The sequence below is a fragment of the Cornus florida genome, unplaced genomic scaffold (assembly GCF_030987335.1).
Source record: "Cornus florida cultivar Cherokee Brave unplaced genomic scaffold, ASM3098733v1 CherokeeBrave_3.0.0_Hap2_Chr04, whole genome shotgun sequence".
NCBI lineage: Eukaryota > Viridiplantae > Streptophyta > Magnoliopsida > Cornales > Cornaceae > Cornus > Cornus florida.
The window spans coordinates 2,284,520-2,299,311 of record NW_026775574.1 but is presented as its reverse complement, the minus strand read 5'-3'; the positions used below and the strand labels follow the sequence as shown (position 1 = coordinate 2,299,311).

At 39.5% G+C, this 14,792-nt stretch overlaps 1 protein-coding gene and 1 long non-coding RNA gene across 2 annotated transcripts; one reads left to right on the top strand and one right to left on the bottom strand.

Moving 5' to 3' along the window:
• The first annotated feature begins 112 nt into the window (after positions 1-112).
• On the top strand, positions 113-962 carry LOC132305549 (uncharacterized). Its single transcript, XR_009481627.1, has 2 exons — positions 113-235; positions 632-962. It is a non-coding gene; the product is annotated as an uncharacterized LOC132305549 (long non-coding RNA).
• Positions 963-8,778: 7,816 nt separating this feature from the next.
• Positions 8,779-13,792, bottom strand: LOC132302462 (alpha,alpha-trehalose-phosphate synthase [UDP-forming] 6). Its single transcript, XM_059799336.1, has 3 exons — positions 11,235-13,792; positions 10,879-11,152; positions 8,779-9,404 (listed from the first exon to the last, which is right to left on the bottom strand). The coding sequence occupies exons 1-3, from the start codon at positions 13,241-13,243 to the stop codon at positions 9,117-9,119; spliced, it is 2,571 nt and encodes an 856-aa protein (XP_059655319.1). The 5' UTR covers positions 13,244-13,792; the 3' UTR covers positions 8,779-9,116.
• Between the last annotated feature and the right edge of the window lie 1,000 nt (positions 13,793-14,792).

The window sequence follows — 14,792 nt, the reverse complement described above, 5'->3', positions numbered from 1 at the left end:
TACCGTGTGTTATTTTGTTTTTATCTAATGTTGTTCATGTGTTTTGTTTTGCATGAGGTCATTTACACTCCAAATTTGCAGCTTAGCCTGAAAAAAGGTTAGATATATCTTGTTTACTATTTCTAATCATTTCATTCCTACCGTGTGTTATTTTGTTTTTCTCTAATGTTCTTCATGTATTTTGTTTTGCATGAGGTCATTTACACTCCAAATTTGCAGCTTAGCCTGAAAGAAGGTTAGATATATCTTGCTTGAATTAAATTTGTGGACGGTGTCCCTTGTTAATTGAATTTTGTGGGCGGTGTCCCTTGTTGAAATAATTTTGTGGGCGGTGTCCCTTGTTAAATGAATTTTGTGGGCGGTGTCCCTTGTTGAAATAATTTTGTGGGCGGTGTCCCTTGTTAAATGAATTTTGTGGGCGGTGTCCCTTATTGAATTAATTTTGTGGGCGGTGTCCCTTGGGTTTATTGTGTTTTGAAATTTTGGAAATGTCCATTTTTAAGGGGAAGTCATGCCGGATTTTTTTTTAAAAAAAAATAATAATAATTGAATTTAACTCTGCTTTATATTTTGCTACTATAGGTAATGTCTTGTTTTACATTCAAACTCATTTTTTGCTACTACATTGAAGGACATGGCAGTAAGTTGTAGGCAGTGGCACCAGTGGGATTGATAGGAAGCATTCTCCATTTGCTGCAACTCCAGAAAGCTAGTGATCTCTAAGTTAATCAAATGGAGGCCTATGCAAGTATCAAAAAGTGGGTGTACATTTTATGGAATGAATATTAGTGATCTCCAGTTATGTGTACATTTTATGTAAGTGTAATGAAGTGTGTGTGTACACACATACTATTATAAAGGAATGTCTAGCTCCTTATATATGGAAGTATATATGTGAATGGTGCAACACTCAAGTTCTTAAGATTGTGATGTATAAAGCAAAACTATACAATTATTATATATGTGAATGTTGTTCAGTCTTGTAAGAGGGATCTTCCTTGATTGCTTGCTTTTAATCTTTATTCATATTTATCAATTCTGCTTATGGTTGGATATTGTATGAAATATTCACAAGTCCGTTATCAAAATAAATACTCAACAAAAGGGGAAATGGTCTTATGACTAAACAAAAAAAAATATTACCAATTTGAAGGACCTCCACTACAAAATTTCAAACTAATCTAAGTGAAGTAAAACTATTCACAAGCTTCAATGTTCACCAAATTTCAACTCTGACCAATTCAAGACGATTAACGTTTTGGCTTTGTTTCTTGTTTGTTTCAACTACAAGGATCTCTCTCTCTCACACATTCATCATGAATATATATATATATGAAACAAAACAAAGTTAAATGGAATGCAAGCCAAAAGAAAAAGATAAATGGAGTGCAAAGATCTACTCTCATTGAAAGATTATTACAAAGTTAGATTTGTAATTTGGTTGCCATTAATCATGTTTATGCAGATTTATTCATTATTACAAAGTAGTTTGGTTGCCATTATACATGTAAATTTAACAAAAAAAAAAATTTCCCAACTCTAATGCAGAATTTTTTTTTTTTTTTTTTTTCCACAAATTATCTCAAATCATAAAGAAAAATGAACTATTTTACATACAAACTTATAATTGTATTCATATATATAATTTTTCAAAACAAAACAAAACAGTCTTTATCAAACAGGTATTCTGTTATTGATTCAGAATTTTTAATAACAAAACACTATTCCCAAACGTGTTTTGTTTTCGGATTCCTTAAAACGCATGACAATACCAAACGCGTTATTATGTTTCTGATATACAATTATCAAAAACAAAACAATCGTTACCAAATATGGATCTAATTTCTACTAAAAACATACCAATACCAAAACGGTTGTTTTTATATCATACCAAACCATAACATATAATGTTATCGCCATCCAAACGGACCCTTAAGTGTTCGGCTTAGCAAACTTCTCCTCAGGCTCAGTGCCGGGGAGTAATTCATTCGCTACGAACCGAAAGTGTCCGGCTCAGCACACCTCCCATCGGGTTCAGCGTTGGGGAGTAATTTATTCGCTTCGGACCCTAAGTGTCCGGCTCAACACACCTCCCCTCGGGCTCAGTGCCCTGGAGTAATTCATTCACTACGGACCTTAAGTGTCCGGCTCAGCAAACTCCTCCTCAGGCTCAGCACCGAGGAGTCATTCGCTTCGGATCCTAAGTGTCCGGCTCAGCACATCTCCCCTCAGGCTCAGCGCCAAGGATTAAGTCATTCTTTACGGACCCTAAGTCATTCTTTGGGTCCATAGCGAATGAATTACTCCCCGGCGCTGAGCCTGAGGAGAAGTTTGCTGAGCCGGACACTTAGGGTTTGTAAAGAATGACTTACTCCTCGGCGCTGAGCCTGAGGGGAGATGTGCTGAGCCGGACACTTAGGATCCGAAGCGAATGACTCCTCGGTGCTGAGCCTGAGGAGAAATTTGCTGAGCCGGACACTTAAGGTCCGTAGCGAATGAATTACTCCCCGGCGTTGAGCCCGAGGGGAGGTGTGCTGAGCCGGACACTTAGGGTCCGAAGCGAATAAATTATTCCCCGGCGCTGAGCCCGAGGGGAGGTGTGCTGAGCCGGACACTTTGGGTCCGTAGCAAATGAATTACTCCCCGGCACTGAGCCTGAGGAGAAGTTTGCTGAGCCGGACACTTAGGGTCCGTAACGAATGACTTACTCCCCGGCGCTGAGCCCGAAGGGAGGTGTGCTGAGTCGGACACTTAGGATCCGAAGCGAATGACTCCTTGGCGCTGAGCCTGAGGAGGAGTTTGCAGAACCGTACACTTAGGGTCCAAAGCGTTTTATTCCTCGGCGTTGAGCCTGAGAGGATGTGTATTGAGCTGGACACTTAGGGTCCGAAGCATGGACTAGGAAGAATTCCATGCACTTGAAGAGTATCTTGGAGTAGGCGAGGCCGAGGACTCAAAAATGATAAGAGGCCACGAAAAAAGAGTCACTGTGACTGGGATGTCTCCCATTCATTTGCTTGGGAGACTTTCCTCCACAGAGACTCTCTTCGTGGCGTTTTGATGTATGAAATCATGCATATATTAATTGCATATTCTTTCTATTTCTAATCGATGTAGGACAATAGTAACGGTAAATGTTGCCGCACATAAGTTACTTATGAAAGAAGAGATTCTAAACACAAGCAATTATTGAAACATGCCTTTGTTTTTCTTTGCATAAAAATGCATAAAAATTGTAAAATCGTAGGGTACAAGTATAACATGACTTTCTTTACAAATAGAGTTCTTTCTATTGTATAATATTTCCTACATAGAACTTGTCTTGTATAAAACTTCCCATAAAAAAATTCTCCTTTTATGATAAATCCTTCTACCGATAGGATTTGTCCAATCTTGGAAAATTGGGCTGAATACACCTTAAACCAGATGTGCTTGAATAATGGGCCGGATGTTTAAGGTTACCATGTTGGGCTGATAATCTCTTGATTCGGGCTTCAACAGGACTGAAGGTCAAATAACAATAGTATTGGGCTTGTGAATAGTGATCTTGGACTAGCCTCAAACTCAATTTGGGTTTGAGTGAGGTGGGCTTCATAAACTCATCATGGATAAGTTTATATTTATGATGACGTGGATTATTCTCATTGGAGGGAGATTTTTCCCTCCACACTTTGCCCCCAATTCCTCTTTAATTGGGTTACGGCTCCTAATTAAAGGGGAATTGAAGTTATACAGTTGCCATTTTCGCACGAGGTGTTTCCGGCTCAGCACACCTCCCCTCGGGCTCAGCGCCGGGGAGTAATTTATTTGTTTCGGACCCTAAGTGTCCGGCTCAGCACATCTCCCCTCAGGCTCAGTGCCGGGGAGTAGTTCATTCGCTTCGAACCCTAAGTGTCCGGTTCAGCAAAATTTCCCCTCAGGCTCAGCGCCGGGGAGTAGTTCATTCGCTACGGACCTTAAGTGTCCGGTTCAGCAAAATTTCCCCTCAGGCTCAGGGTCGAGGAATCAATTATCTCATGCTTTAAATTGCCTGGGACAAATGTCATGTAGAGGTCATACTTACTGGCTCTAAGCTCAGTAGTATGAGCCACAAGGTTGTCCCACATCGAAAAAATACAAGAAGAAACACGTATATACATATTTACTTCACACAAATCCATTTCAAGAAGGGTTCCCTTGACGGTTAAATCACCAAAGGGAAAAACAATCCTCCGATATCAGGTAGACTGTCAAAGGAGATCCCTTCTTCACATCTAATTTAGTTTTGCTTCGGACTATAACAAATGTGGAACCCTCAGGCAGGGTACTTTCCTTAAAATGTTCACATTCAATAAAGTGTGTGCAATATTAAAGGCATTCAAGCATACTCAGTCGAAGCAAAATTAAGGCATCACAGCTTAAGAAACATGGTTATATCATTCATAACTATCATTCCAAATATTGTTTCATTACAAAAAACGAGATTACTTGATCATACTTCTTCTTCGGATCAAACGGAGTAGATTCAAAAGCGTCCACCACAGCTGGACTTGAAGTTGGAGGAATTGAAGGGCCAGGAGCAGCTGTAGGAGTTAATGCACTTGGAGCTGGAGGGACTTCAGGATGAGCCTTCACCATCTCGGCAAAGAGCACTTCAGTTTCCTGAGCCTTTGGGCCCTCATTATAGGGGAAAGACACCCCTATATGAGTGTCAAAAGCCTCCGGATCTGTTGTTTTCTCGCCTGAACCTTGATTGAAGCCGGACCTGTAGGCCTTGGCGCTAGACAAGCACACTAAACTGGAGTAACGCCCCTGCATCTACCTCCCTACAATGATGCAGGTGCTAAGGGCATCGTTAAAACGCTAAACCTCAGCCTCCAGCGACTCCACTTTCGCGTCAGAAGCAGCTAGATGCTTCTTATAAACATCCCTAGCTTCATATGCAATTTGTGTATTTGCAATAGCATGAGATGCCTTCTTCTTAGAATTGCTAAGGTCTTTCTCCAGCTTCTGAATGGAGAGAGACTAAGCCTCAGCAGTGGCACAAAGAGCCATAGTGTGATACAGGCCCTGCATCATCAGATAGAAACGATAAGGATATAAGAAAATTGGCGAAATGATTACGAAAATGGAAGAAGTGGCTCGAACGGGGGCAAAAGGGAGTAGCTGCTCCAATCCCATCCTACCAATAATCTCTTTATCTTTGGGGAGCCACATTCCCCGAGCAACAGCCAGCGCCGCAGATGGATCAGTGATCATAGAATCACCGGTATGGAGGACTGATTTGTCAGCCCTCGAAAAAGAAGGAGTCCAAGGTGCTCCAGCTTCAGCAAGGACGTAAGCTCTGACCTCCTCTTCAGGATTAGTCTCTTCAGCCTTCTTTCTTTTACTTTTTGAGTTGGAAGCGTTCTTGGATTTCGTAGTTGAAGAAGAAGTCAACCTCGCCTTCTTGTACAGAGGAATTTCATCAATCTCTTTCTCCTGTTCATTTGAGCGCAATATAGTCAATGGGGCACTTTCTGCAGCCTTTTTCTTCAAGGCTTCAGTCCTTTGTTTTTCTTCCTCAGTCATAGGGAAGCTATCGAAAGATGGAAGTGAGAGGTCCATGAGATCTGCAACTACGGATCTGGAAGCAATTGCTTTAAGGTTTGCGAAGGTAAGCAAGTCCTCAACAGAAGGAGGCTCTTTCCAAACCTGCTCTTCAAGGAAGGAAAACCTCTTCTTGGTAGCAGAGGAGGGGAATGTCATTGAAAAAACACCAAGAAACTCATAAATATACCGAAAGAATAAGACTCGACATGGGAAACAGCCAGAACAATCTTTATGAAGAGAGGGGGGACGTTCTATACCTAACTTCCCGAACTTGTGTGGGATTGGGAGTTTGCTTGATTGAGGTACGGCCCATCTTCTTTTAACAATTATCATCCTCTCTTTCCACTTCTTTTCAGAAGTAGGGAGGTCTGTACATATCCTCTGGTGCAAGGGAGAGGTGAAATAGAAACGACCAGGTTCGGTTCCATGCTTAGAAATAGTGTAAGTGATCAGCAAGTCAGCCAGAGTTAGGTCAAGACTCTCCAGCCATAGGCGAATGAGGAGTGCCGAGATTACTCGAAGGAAGTTAGGGTTTACTTGTAGTGCAATCCCCAATTTGTTAAAGACTAAATGATAAAAAGGATAAAGGGGGAATCTAAGAGCGTTAAGATGCCCAACAGAGAGGAGCAACTCGTCTTCTCCGACGCCCTCACCGGCACAAAAATTAGCGCCCTTGGGGTATTCTACAATTTCTACCCCCTCGGGAATCTCAAAATTTTCCATTACGGATTCAATGGAAAACTTGATACGACGAACAGATAAAATTGCGTTTCTTTCTTCCTTAGTAAAAATACTGTCCGACCTAGAGGTGGATGTCTCAGCCTGGATTGGGGAAACATCCGACTGATTAACCGAGTCATCTGCAGACTTAAGGAAGTTCGAAACCCTAGGAGGAGGAACCCTAATGAGATTAGGGGAAGACGAGGGCGTGGACTCAAAATCTGCGATTTCTATACGTTCAGGAGTAGTCGAAGTACTCATAATGCAAGATTGGAAGAAGGGAAAGAAGAACTAACCTGGAGATACGAGAATGTGAAGAACACAATGGACGGAACGAGCACACTGAGAGCAAAAGCAAGTCTTGAAGAAGTCCTTGAGTCAGAATAACAAAAGACACAAATGGAAACGCCTCGTGCGAAAGTGGCAACTGCACAACTTCAATTCCCCTTTAATTAGGAGCCGTAACCCAATTAAAGAGGAATTGGGGGCAAAGTGTGGAGGGAAAAATCTCCCTCCAATGAGAATAATCCACGTCATCATAAATATAAACTTATCCATGATGAGTTTATGAAGCCCACCTCGCTCAAACCCAAATTGAGTTTGAGGCTAGTCCAAGATCACTATTCACAAGCCCAATACTATTGTTATTTGACCTTCAGTCCCGTTGAAGCCTGAATCAAGAGATTATCAGCCCAACATGGTAACCTCAAACATCCGGCCCGTTATTCAAGCCCAACTAGTTCAAGGTGTATTCAGCCCAGTTTTCCAAGATTGGACAAATCCTATCGGTAGAAGGATTTATCATAAAAGGAGAATTCTTTTATGGGAAGTTCTATACAAGGCAAGTTCTATGTAGGAAATATTATACAATAGAAAGAACTCTATTTGTAAATAAAGTCATGTATGGGAAGAATTGGAGGACAAGCAATGCGAGTCCTACCTTAATTCTACCAATTTGTGTGTATAAATAGAGGCACAGACCTCCAATAAAGGAATCCAAGCAATTCTACGCTTCTCTATACACTGTTCTTATTTATTTTTACTGTTCTTGGGTGTGTTGTATTATTTTTCTCAATTATTATTGGTTGAGCAGAATTTTGCACCTACAAGTGTATATATATATTTTATATATAAATTTGAAGATCGGTTTTTAAACACTCCAATCCGATTGAATCATGAGACTAAAAATTTAATTAATCCAATTATATCGGTTTATCAGATTGACGAACATTACCTCAACACGTGGCGGAAAATCTTGCTAACAAATGAACACCCCTTACCAATTCAGGACCATGGATAGGTATTTAGTGGGACCATAGTAAATTCATGATTTATATTTAACCAAAGGATTGAGTGTATGATCTATCATGTCATAAAATATTTATTTTCATTTATGCATGACCAAAATGTTCCTTCCAAAACTGTTGTTCCACAAAAAACAGAAAAGAGAACTATGTAACAAAGCTAAAAAAAAAAAAAAAAAGAAGAAGAAGCGTGATGGTGGTGCTACTGGTGGTGACCACATGAAATGGTCGCATATGGACAGAGACAGAAGCTAGGAAGTGGCGGTGGGAGGTGGCTGTTGCGGCGGGCCATGGAATAGTAGCATGCATTTTAGTGGTGATGAAGATTGCGGCGGTGTTGCTGATGATGATATACCTGTCCTCTAGGTAACGGCAGCGACTTTGGTATCACCTAATAAAATAATTATATCATCGCTCTCTGCAGAGTAACATCAACGTGATGATGTGGAAGGAGGGAAAAAAATTGATACACGCATCATGTATTTTACTTCTAATGTAACTGCTTTGTCACTTAAAAACAGAAAATCATAAAACTATTCTCAAATATTTTTTGAAAATGGACAATTTTTTAACTGAACTTTCAGACAACATTCTTAGAAACTGTCAACCAAAAAGATTTTTGTACAGTTCTCTCATTTTCAGTTCTCATAAACAGAAAACCGTTCTTACAAAACAAGCATACCTCTGCTTTCCAAATTTACCCAAGTGAGAAAAAAAACCTAAAAGTTGAGCAAGACACAACTCTTTTCCTATCACCGAATATAATATTCATTATACATTATTCACCAATACATAGAACGGGCCAAAACCTAAACACGACACGTTTAACTAAACGGGTTATTCGTGCCAACCCGTTTATAACACGAACCCGTTTATGGTAAACCCATTACCCATTTAACTCGTATCGTGTTGGCGGGTCGCGTCGAACTTTGTCACCCCTAATAGATCCTTCCCAGGAAGGTGACACTATAAACTAAAACTTATACTAGCTAATGACCATTTAAAAAGACAAGAGTCAGGAAAGAATGGGCCAAAGATTTATCTGAAACATAACTTTCATGAACAGCAATTCCAGCACTTGGAAGCAAGTACAGATACCTGCAAAAAAAAATGCCATGACAGGTTCAAACCTGGTACCTAAAAAAGCTAAGAAAATGAGCAGTAACAACCTCAGTTGAAGCACTTTCCCAAATGAACTGAAATTCCATTTGTACCACCATGAAGGGTGATCCCAGTCCAGAATACAAGATATAAGGTTTTTTTAAAAAAATAAAACAAATTTTCCTGCCAAGGGAACCTATTAACACACATATGCAACAGAGAGAACAAGATGTCATGACACGAAAACATATTAACAGCTTCATTAGATGGCAATCAAACACTAGAAAAATTATCCATTTCGCAACTTCTCTTAGCAGCACTACACCAACTTACATAGCAAGAGAAGGAAAAAACCTACTATTTGATGGTAATATTCGGCCATGTGGTTGCAGATTGCACCTTTCTAAATATTTGCAAAGCCTACATGGGGAATGTTTGCTGTGCAACGGAGGCCAAGCCCTGCATCAACCTAACAATTTCCACTGTATCATCCAGATAGTACTTGGCCTTACTTGGCTTTCGACCAACAGTACAAGCAAAAACTTCTGCACCAGGCGCTATAGATGGGCCAGCAATGGAACTGATAATTTCCTCAAACATGTCTTCATCAGATCGGTCATCTCCTATGCAGAGGACGAAGTCTGGTGACATTCCCCTCTCTTGCATGGTGGAAAGTAAGCGTTTGGCCACAAGTCCCTTGCTTACACCCTGCATACATACACATAAAAAACGTTAAGGACTCTGGCTGTAAATCAAACTGTACTATTTTAAGAAGGTTGAAATTTGTTTACATTCTTATGGAAAAAAGGAGGGGAATGATACATTTAATAGCTTGCTTAGTAAACAACTTTCTCAAGTGAAAATTGATGGCAGTGTTACCTAGTTCAAATTCTCACTAAAAATCTATTACTGCAACTCTACTGTGCCCACCTAGCCTAAATAAAGCCCGGCTAATCAATGAATAAGCCCAGATTGATGTTTTCACCTTAGAATATAGGCATTAGTGGATGAGTTAAATCAACCAGACTCGGACCAACCATAGGAAAAATAATAATAACAATAACAATAATTTACTGCAGCTCTAGTCTATCCAACTACCAGCAATCACTCCCAATTGACCATTGCATAAGCTGACTTGATGTTTTCCAACAACTGGGGGGAATACTATCTCCTACATGTCTATAAAAAAAAATAAAAAATAAAAATTCTTCTAGTATTGCTAGTCATTTAAGTGCAGAACACATTGGACATCATGGCAGCACAAGAGAAAAGCATGCATGATGAGCAAAAGAATGTATTTCTTCCATAACAAATTGAACAAATTGGGAAACCTTTGAACCCAGACACCTCGAGTTACAACCCTCCAAAAAAAAGGAAAGGAAAAAAATAATAATAATAAAGAAGAAGGGGGAATGATACATTCAATAGCTTGCTTAGAAAACAACTTTCTCAAGTGAAAATTGATGGCAATGTTACCTAGTTCAAATTCTCACCAAAATCTATTACTCAACTCTATTGTGCCCATCTAGCCTAAATCAAGCCTAACTGATCAATAAATAAGCTCATGTTGATGTTCAACCAGAATCGCACCAAACATTAGGGATAAAAAAAAAAATTTACTACAGCTCTAATCTATTAAACTACCAGCAATCAAAGCCCAATTGACCAATGCTGCAATGCATAAGCAGATTTGATGTTTTCCAACAAAGGATTTGAGTTGGAATATAGACTTCAGTGGAAGAGTTAAGCAACCTGGCTGGCCAAATAAACACTTATTGTAATTCACAGACAAGCTTGGGCACTTTCAACTATCATGTTTCAGATACAAGGCCCTAATGCTTGCTTGTTTCAGTGGGAGGGTGGGGGGGGACACTATCTCCTACAATCTATAACAGTTCTTTTCTTCTAGTGGTGCAAGTCATTTAAGCGTAAAACGTGATGGACATCATGGCAGCACAAGAAAAATATATGCAAGATATGTAAAAGAAGGTACTTCTTCCATACCAAATTGAACAAATTGGGAAACCCTTAATCCCAAACAACTAGAGGTACAACCCCCCAAAATACATTTGTGTTCATGTTTAGCTGACCCTTAATATAGAACTTTGAACAGGCTCTTAACTTGTCATGTGAAACTCAGAATGATAAATTGGTAATTAATCAACAAGTATTTGATGGATACCTGTGGCTTAACCTCCACAATATTCTGCCCACTCTTGACCATTACTGGTTCATTGGCAAGTACACTTTCGAGATGATCAAGAAGTTCCTTGGCTTGACAAGATCCAAAATCAGGATCTGCATCCTCGTAACACCAGACGAGTGAAGTTTCCTTGTCTTCAATCGTGGAACCATCAGTTGTCTCTGTGTAAAGCTTCATAACTGGTTCTGCAATCTGCTTCCAGCTACAGTCTACGATGGGTACGCATATTTCCCATTCCACATCTCGCTTCAGCCTGGAAATACACAATTATTAATTTTCAATTAGACCCATAATCATTTTGTATAAACCAACAATGAGAATTTTTATCTAAATACCTAAGGAAATAGCCATGCTCAGCTGCTATCCCCAACTTTTCACAAGAAGAAAACCATTCTGCTAACGTGTTTCGGCTCCTTGCACTGACAATGAAAACCATAGTGTTCTTATCTCTACACAAACTGTTTAGGATGTCAATGGTTTTAGAGCTTGGACTCTTATCAATTGAACCCTGAGGCATTAGAGTACCATCATAATCCAGAAGAATTGCCCTAGTGGTAGTCCTTTTGTAAGCTGAAACAATGTGCTCCATTGAGAGCTTCCTGAAACTTGGATCTAGTGCAACAACCCTGAAACTTAAACCAAATCCAATACCCCAGAACCTGCGCCGCACATGATCCTTACACGTTCTCTCCAAATCTTGCAAGAAACTACGAGCCCAATACCCAACATCATGGCTACTAACATATCTATAATGTTTTTCATGCCGTAACTGTTTTTCTGGCTCAGCCATCTCTAATGCACACTCCATTGCATCAGCCACTGCTTCAATATTCCACGGGTTTACTCGAATTGCTCCACTTAAAGAAGGGGAGCACCCAATAAATTCAGATACAACCAACATGCTCTTCTTTGGAGTGGATGCTTCCAATCCCAAAATTTTATCTAGTCTTTCATTTCCTTGGCGACTGATTATGTATTCATATGGAATGAGATTCATCCCATCCCTAACTGCCGTGACCAAACAACATTCAGCAACAACATAATAAGCAATTCTCTCATAAAACTTGAGGGGCTGGTCGATCAAGACAACAGGTTCATACCCTGGTTTACCAAAAGTTTCATTTATCCGCTTCACAGTTGAATATGTCTCAGACTGCACTTCTTTTACATCTTTGCCTCGGCTCCTAGCTGGATTGGCTATTTGCACTAAAACAACCTTCCCCTGCCACTCTGGGTGCTGCACAAGCAGCTGTTCCATTGCCAATAGCTTCAAGCTAATGCCCTTAAATATGTCCATATCATCCACCCCAAGCAACAGTATCCTACCCTGATCACAGAACTGGCTAATGAGCTCGGCAACCTTTGCTTCCGTCTCTGTAAGACTCAAGACAGATTGAAGCTGACCCATATGGATACCAACAGGAAGAATTTTAATACTTACGGTCCGACCATAATATTCAAGGCCAATATAACCCCGTTTTGATTCATAAGACAGACCAAGCATTCGACTGCAACACGAGAGGAAATGCCTGGCATAGTCGAAAGTATGGAATCCAATTAAATCAGAATTCAGAAGAGCCCGCAAAAGGTCTTCCCTGATTGGTAAAGTCTTATAAATCTCCGATGAAGGAAAAGGGCTATGGAGGAAAAAACCAAGTTTTACTCTATTGAACCTCTTCCTCAAGAAGGTGGGTAACACCATGAGATGATAGTCATGAACCCATACAAAATCATCTTCTGGGTTAATCACTTCCATAATCCTATCTGCAAAAATCTTATTCACCGAGACATAAGCCTGCCACAGCGACCGATTAAACCTACCACCGAGGTCCGGTGACAGGGGCAACATGTAATGGAACAAAGGCCACAATTGTTGTTTGCAGAACCCGTGATAGTACTTGCTAGACAGATCTGGTGGTAGAAAAGTGGGCACACACTTGAATGTCTCAAGGAGTATCTGGGAGACCTCATCTTGTTCATTTGGGTGAATCTCTTCCTTGAGACAACCCACATATATGAAATCAAATTCATCATCCCCCAACCCATCTTTCAATTGAAGGAGAAGTGAATTCTCATCCCAACTGAAAACCCAACCCTTGCTATTATCCGATTTTCGCTGCACTCTTATGGGCAGCTGGTTAGCTACAATAATTATCCGGTCACGCTGGACCGACGACGAGGACTGATCAGAGCACACACTCTCTGATGGGTCATCATCTAGATCTGACATTATACCCGCCACCGTCATAATTCGCGGAATTCGACGGTTCATACGGCCAAAAGACGGCGACGGAGCATCCCCAGAGGCAAGCTCCAAGAGGTTTGAGTATGATTTTGACACCATTTCTCGCTACTAGTCTACAACAAAGCTATCAAACCAAGAACACAACAGTAGCACAAGCATTTAACCCAAAGAGAAGACTACTAATTTTTGCAACAAAGTACTAAAAATGTGTGTGTATCAAAATAAAGCAAATAAAGGGGTTTAAGAAATTTCTCAGAGAAGTTTCTGCAGACGAGCGAATCAGACTATGGGTGGACAAGAGGACAAGGCAGAGAGCATCACGTTGTACTCATAAAAATGGAAGGGAATAGAATAGATTCAGATATTGATGAATGAGATCAAATCTAGAAAGATATTGCATCACGAATAACAAAACACAGTGAGTGGCAAATGAAGAGTTGAGAGAAACAAATGTATAAAAACAAAATTAAAACTAGTACCAGTAGTATTCAAGAACAGCTGAAGAGATTACCAGGTTTTTGACATTTGAATCCCAACAAGCCACATCTACAAAAACACAAAAAAATGACCATACGTCCTATGGATGTCGTTGAGAATGTCTAGCTTCTACAATCTTCTTATAACTATTTTTATTTTATCAAAATTTAACCAAGAAAAAGATAGGTAGATATATATATATATATATATATATATATATATATATATATAATATACGGAGTATAATATATTAGGAGGTAAGGGATAGAAATCCGAGAAATGGAGAATGTGGAACAGAGTGACACCGTTTAAGGTGTCGAGGGTTCAATTCTGTCCTTTGTGCTTAGTGGAAGTCGCCACGAGGCAAACATAGATGCCAACAACGTTGTACCACCGGATGACCCATTTGGGAATTTCATTATTTCATACATACGTGGTTGTTGTGTTTTAAGTGTTTGAGCTTTTGCTTTGAGTTTCCGTTCATAAAATTCAAGCTCCACTCTCTTTTATACTATTTCCTCCTCTCATATTTTGTCATTTTTAAAAATTTTAACTCACAATTTTTGTGACTTAAAGTTATCGAAATAGACCTCTAGTATCTAGTATGAGATATAGATAATATATAAGTATATTAAAGAAATATTTTAATTCAAAAATAAAAGACGATAGTGAGTCAAAAATTTTTAAATTGACAATTATTATAAGACGGAGGTAATACTAAATTTTTGCTCAAATTTGAGTTTTGTTTTGGATTTCAAAACAAGAGGATAAATAAATAAAAAGTCATCATTACGTAAATTATTCAAGTTCACGCATGAACTTATTTCTTACATTACTCTTGAACCTAGTTTTATAGGGAAGAATAAAGTGAGAAACAAATGACAATCAACGATAAAAGTGGTAGAAGAAGATGGTGGTGGATGAAGGTAGCAATGGTGGAATAGTGGTGACAATGGTGGCAGAAGGAGGTGGTGGTTGCGAAATGCGTCGGCAGTTGTGAAAGGACGTGGTTGGTTTTTGAACTTAAGATGTTATGATTTTTTAGAAATTTGATTTTTTTTTTTTTTTAAATATTTTACTTGAATGTAGAATGATCATTTATTCAACAAAGAAATAATTAGAACAAATATTACATTTTGAATCAATTAACCGCTTATATTAGATACAAGAT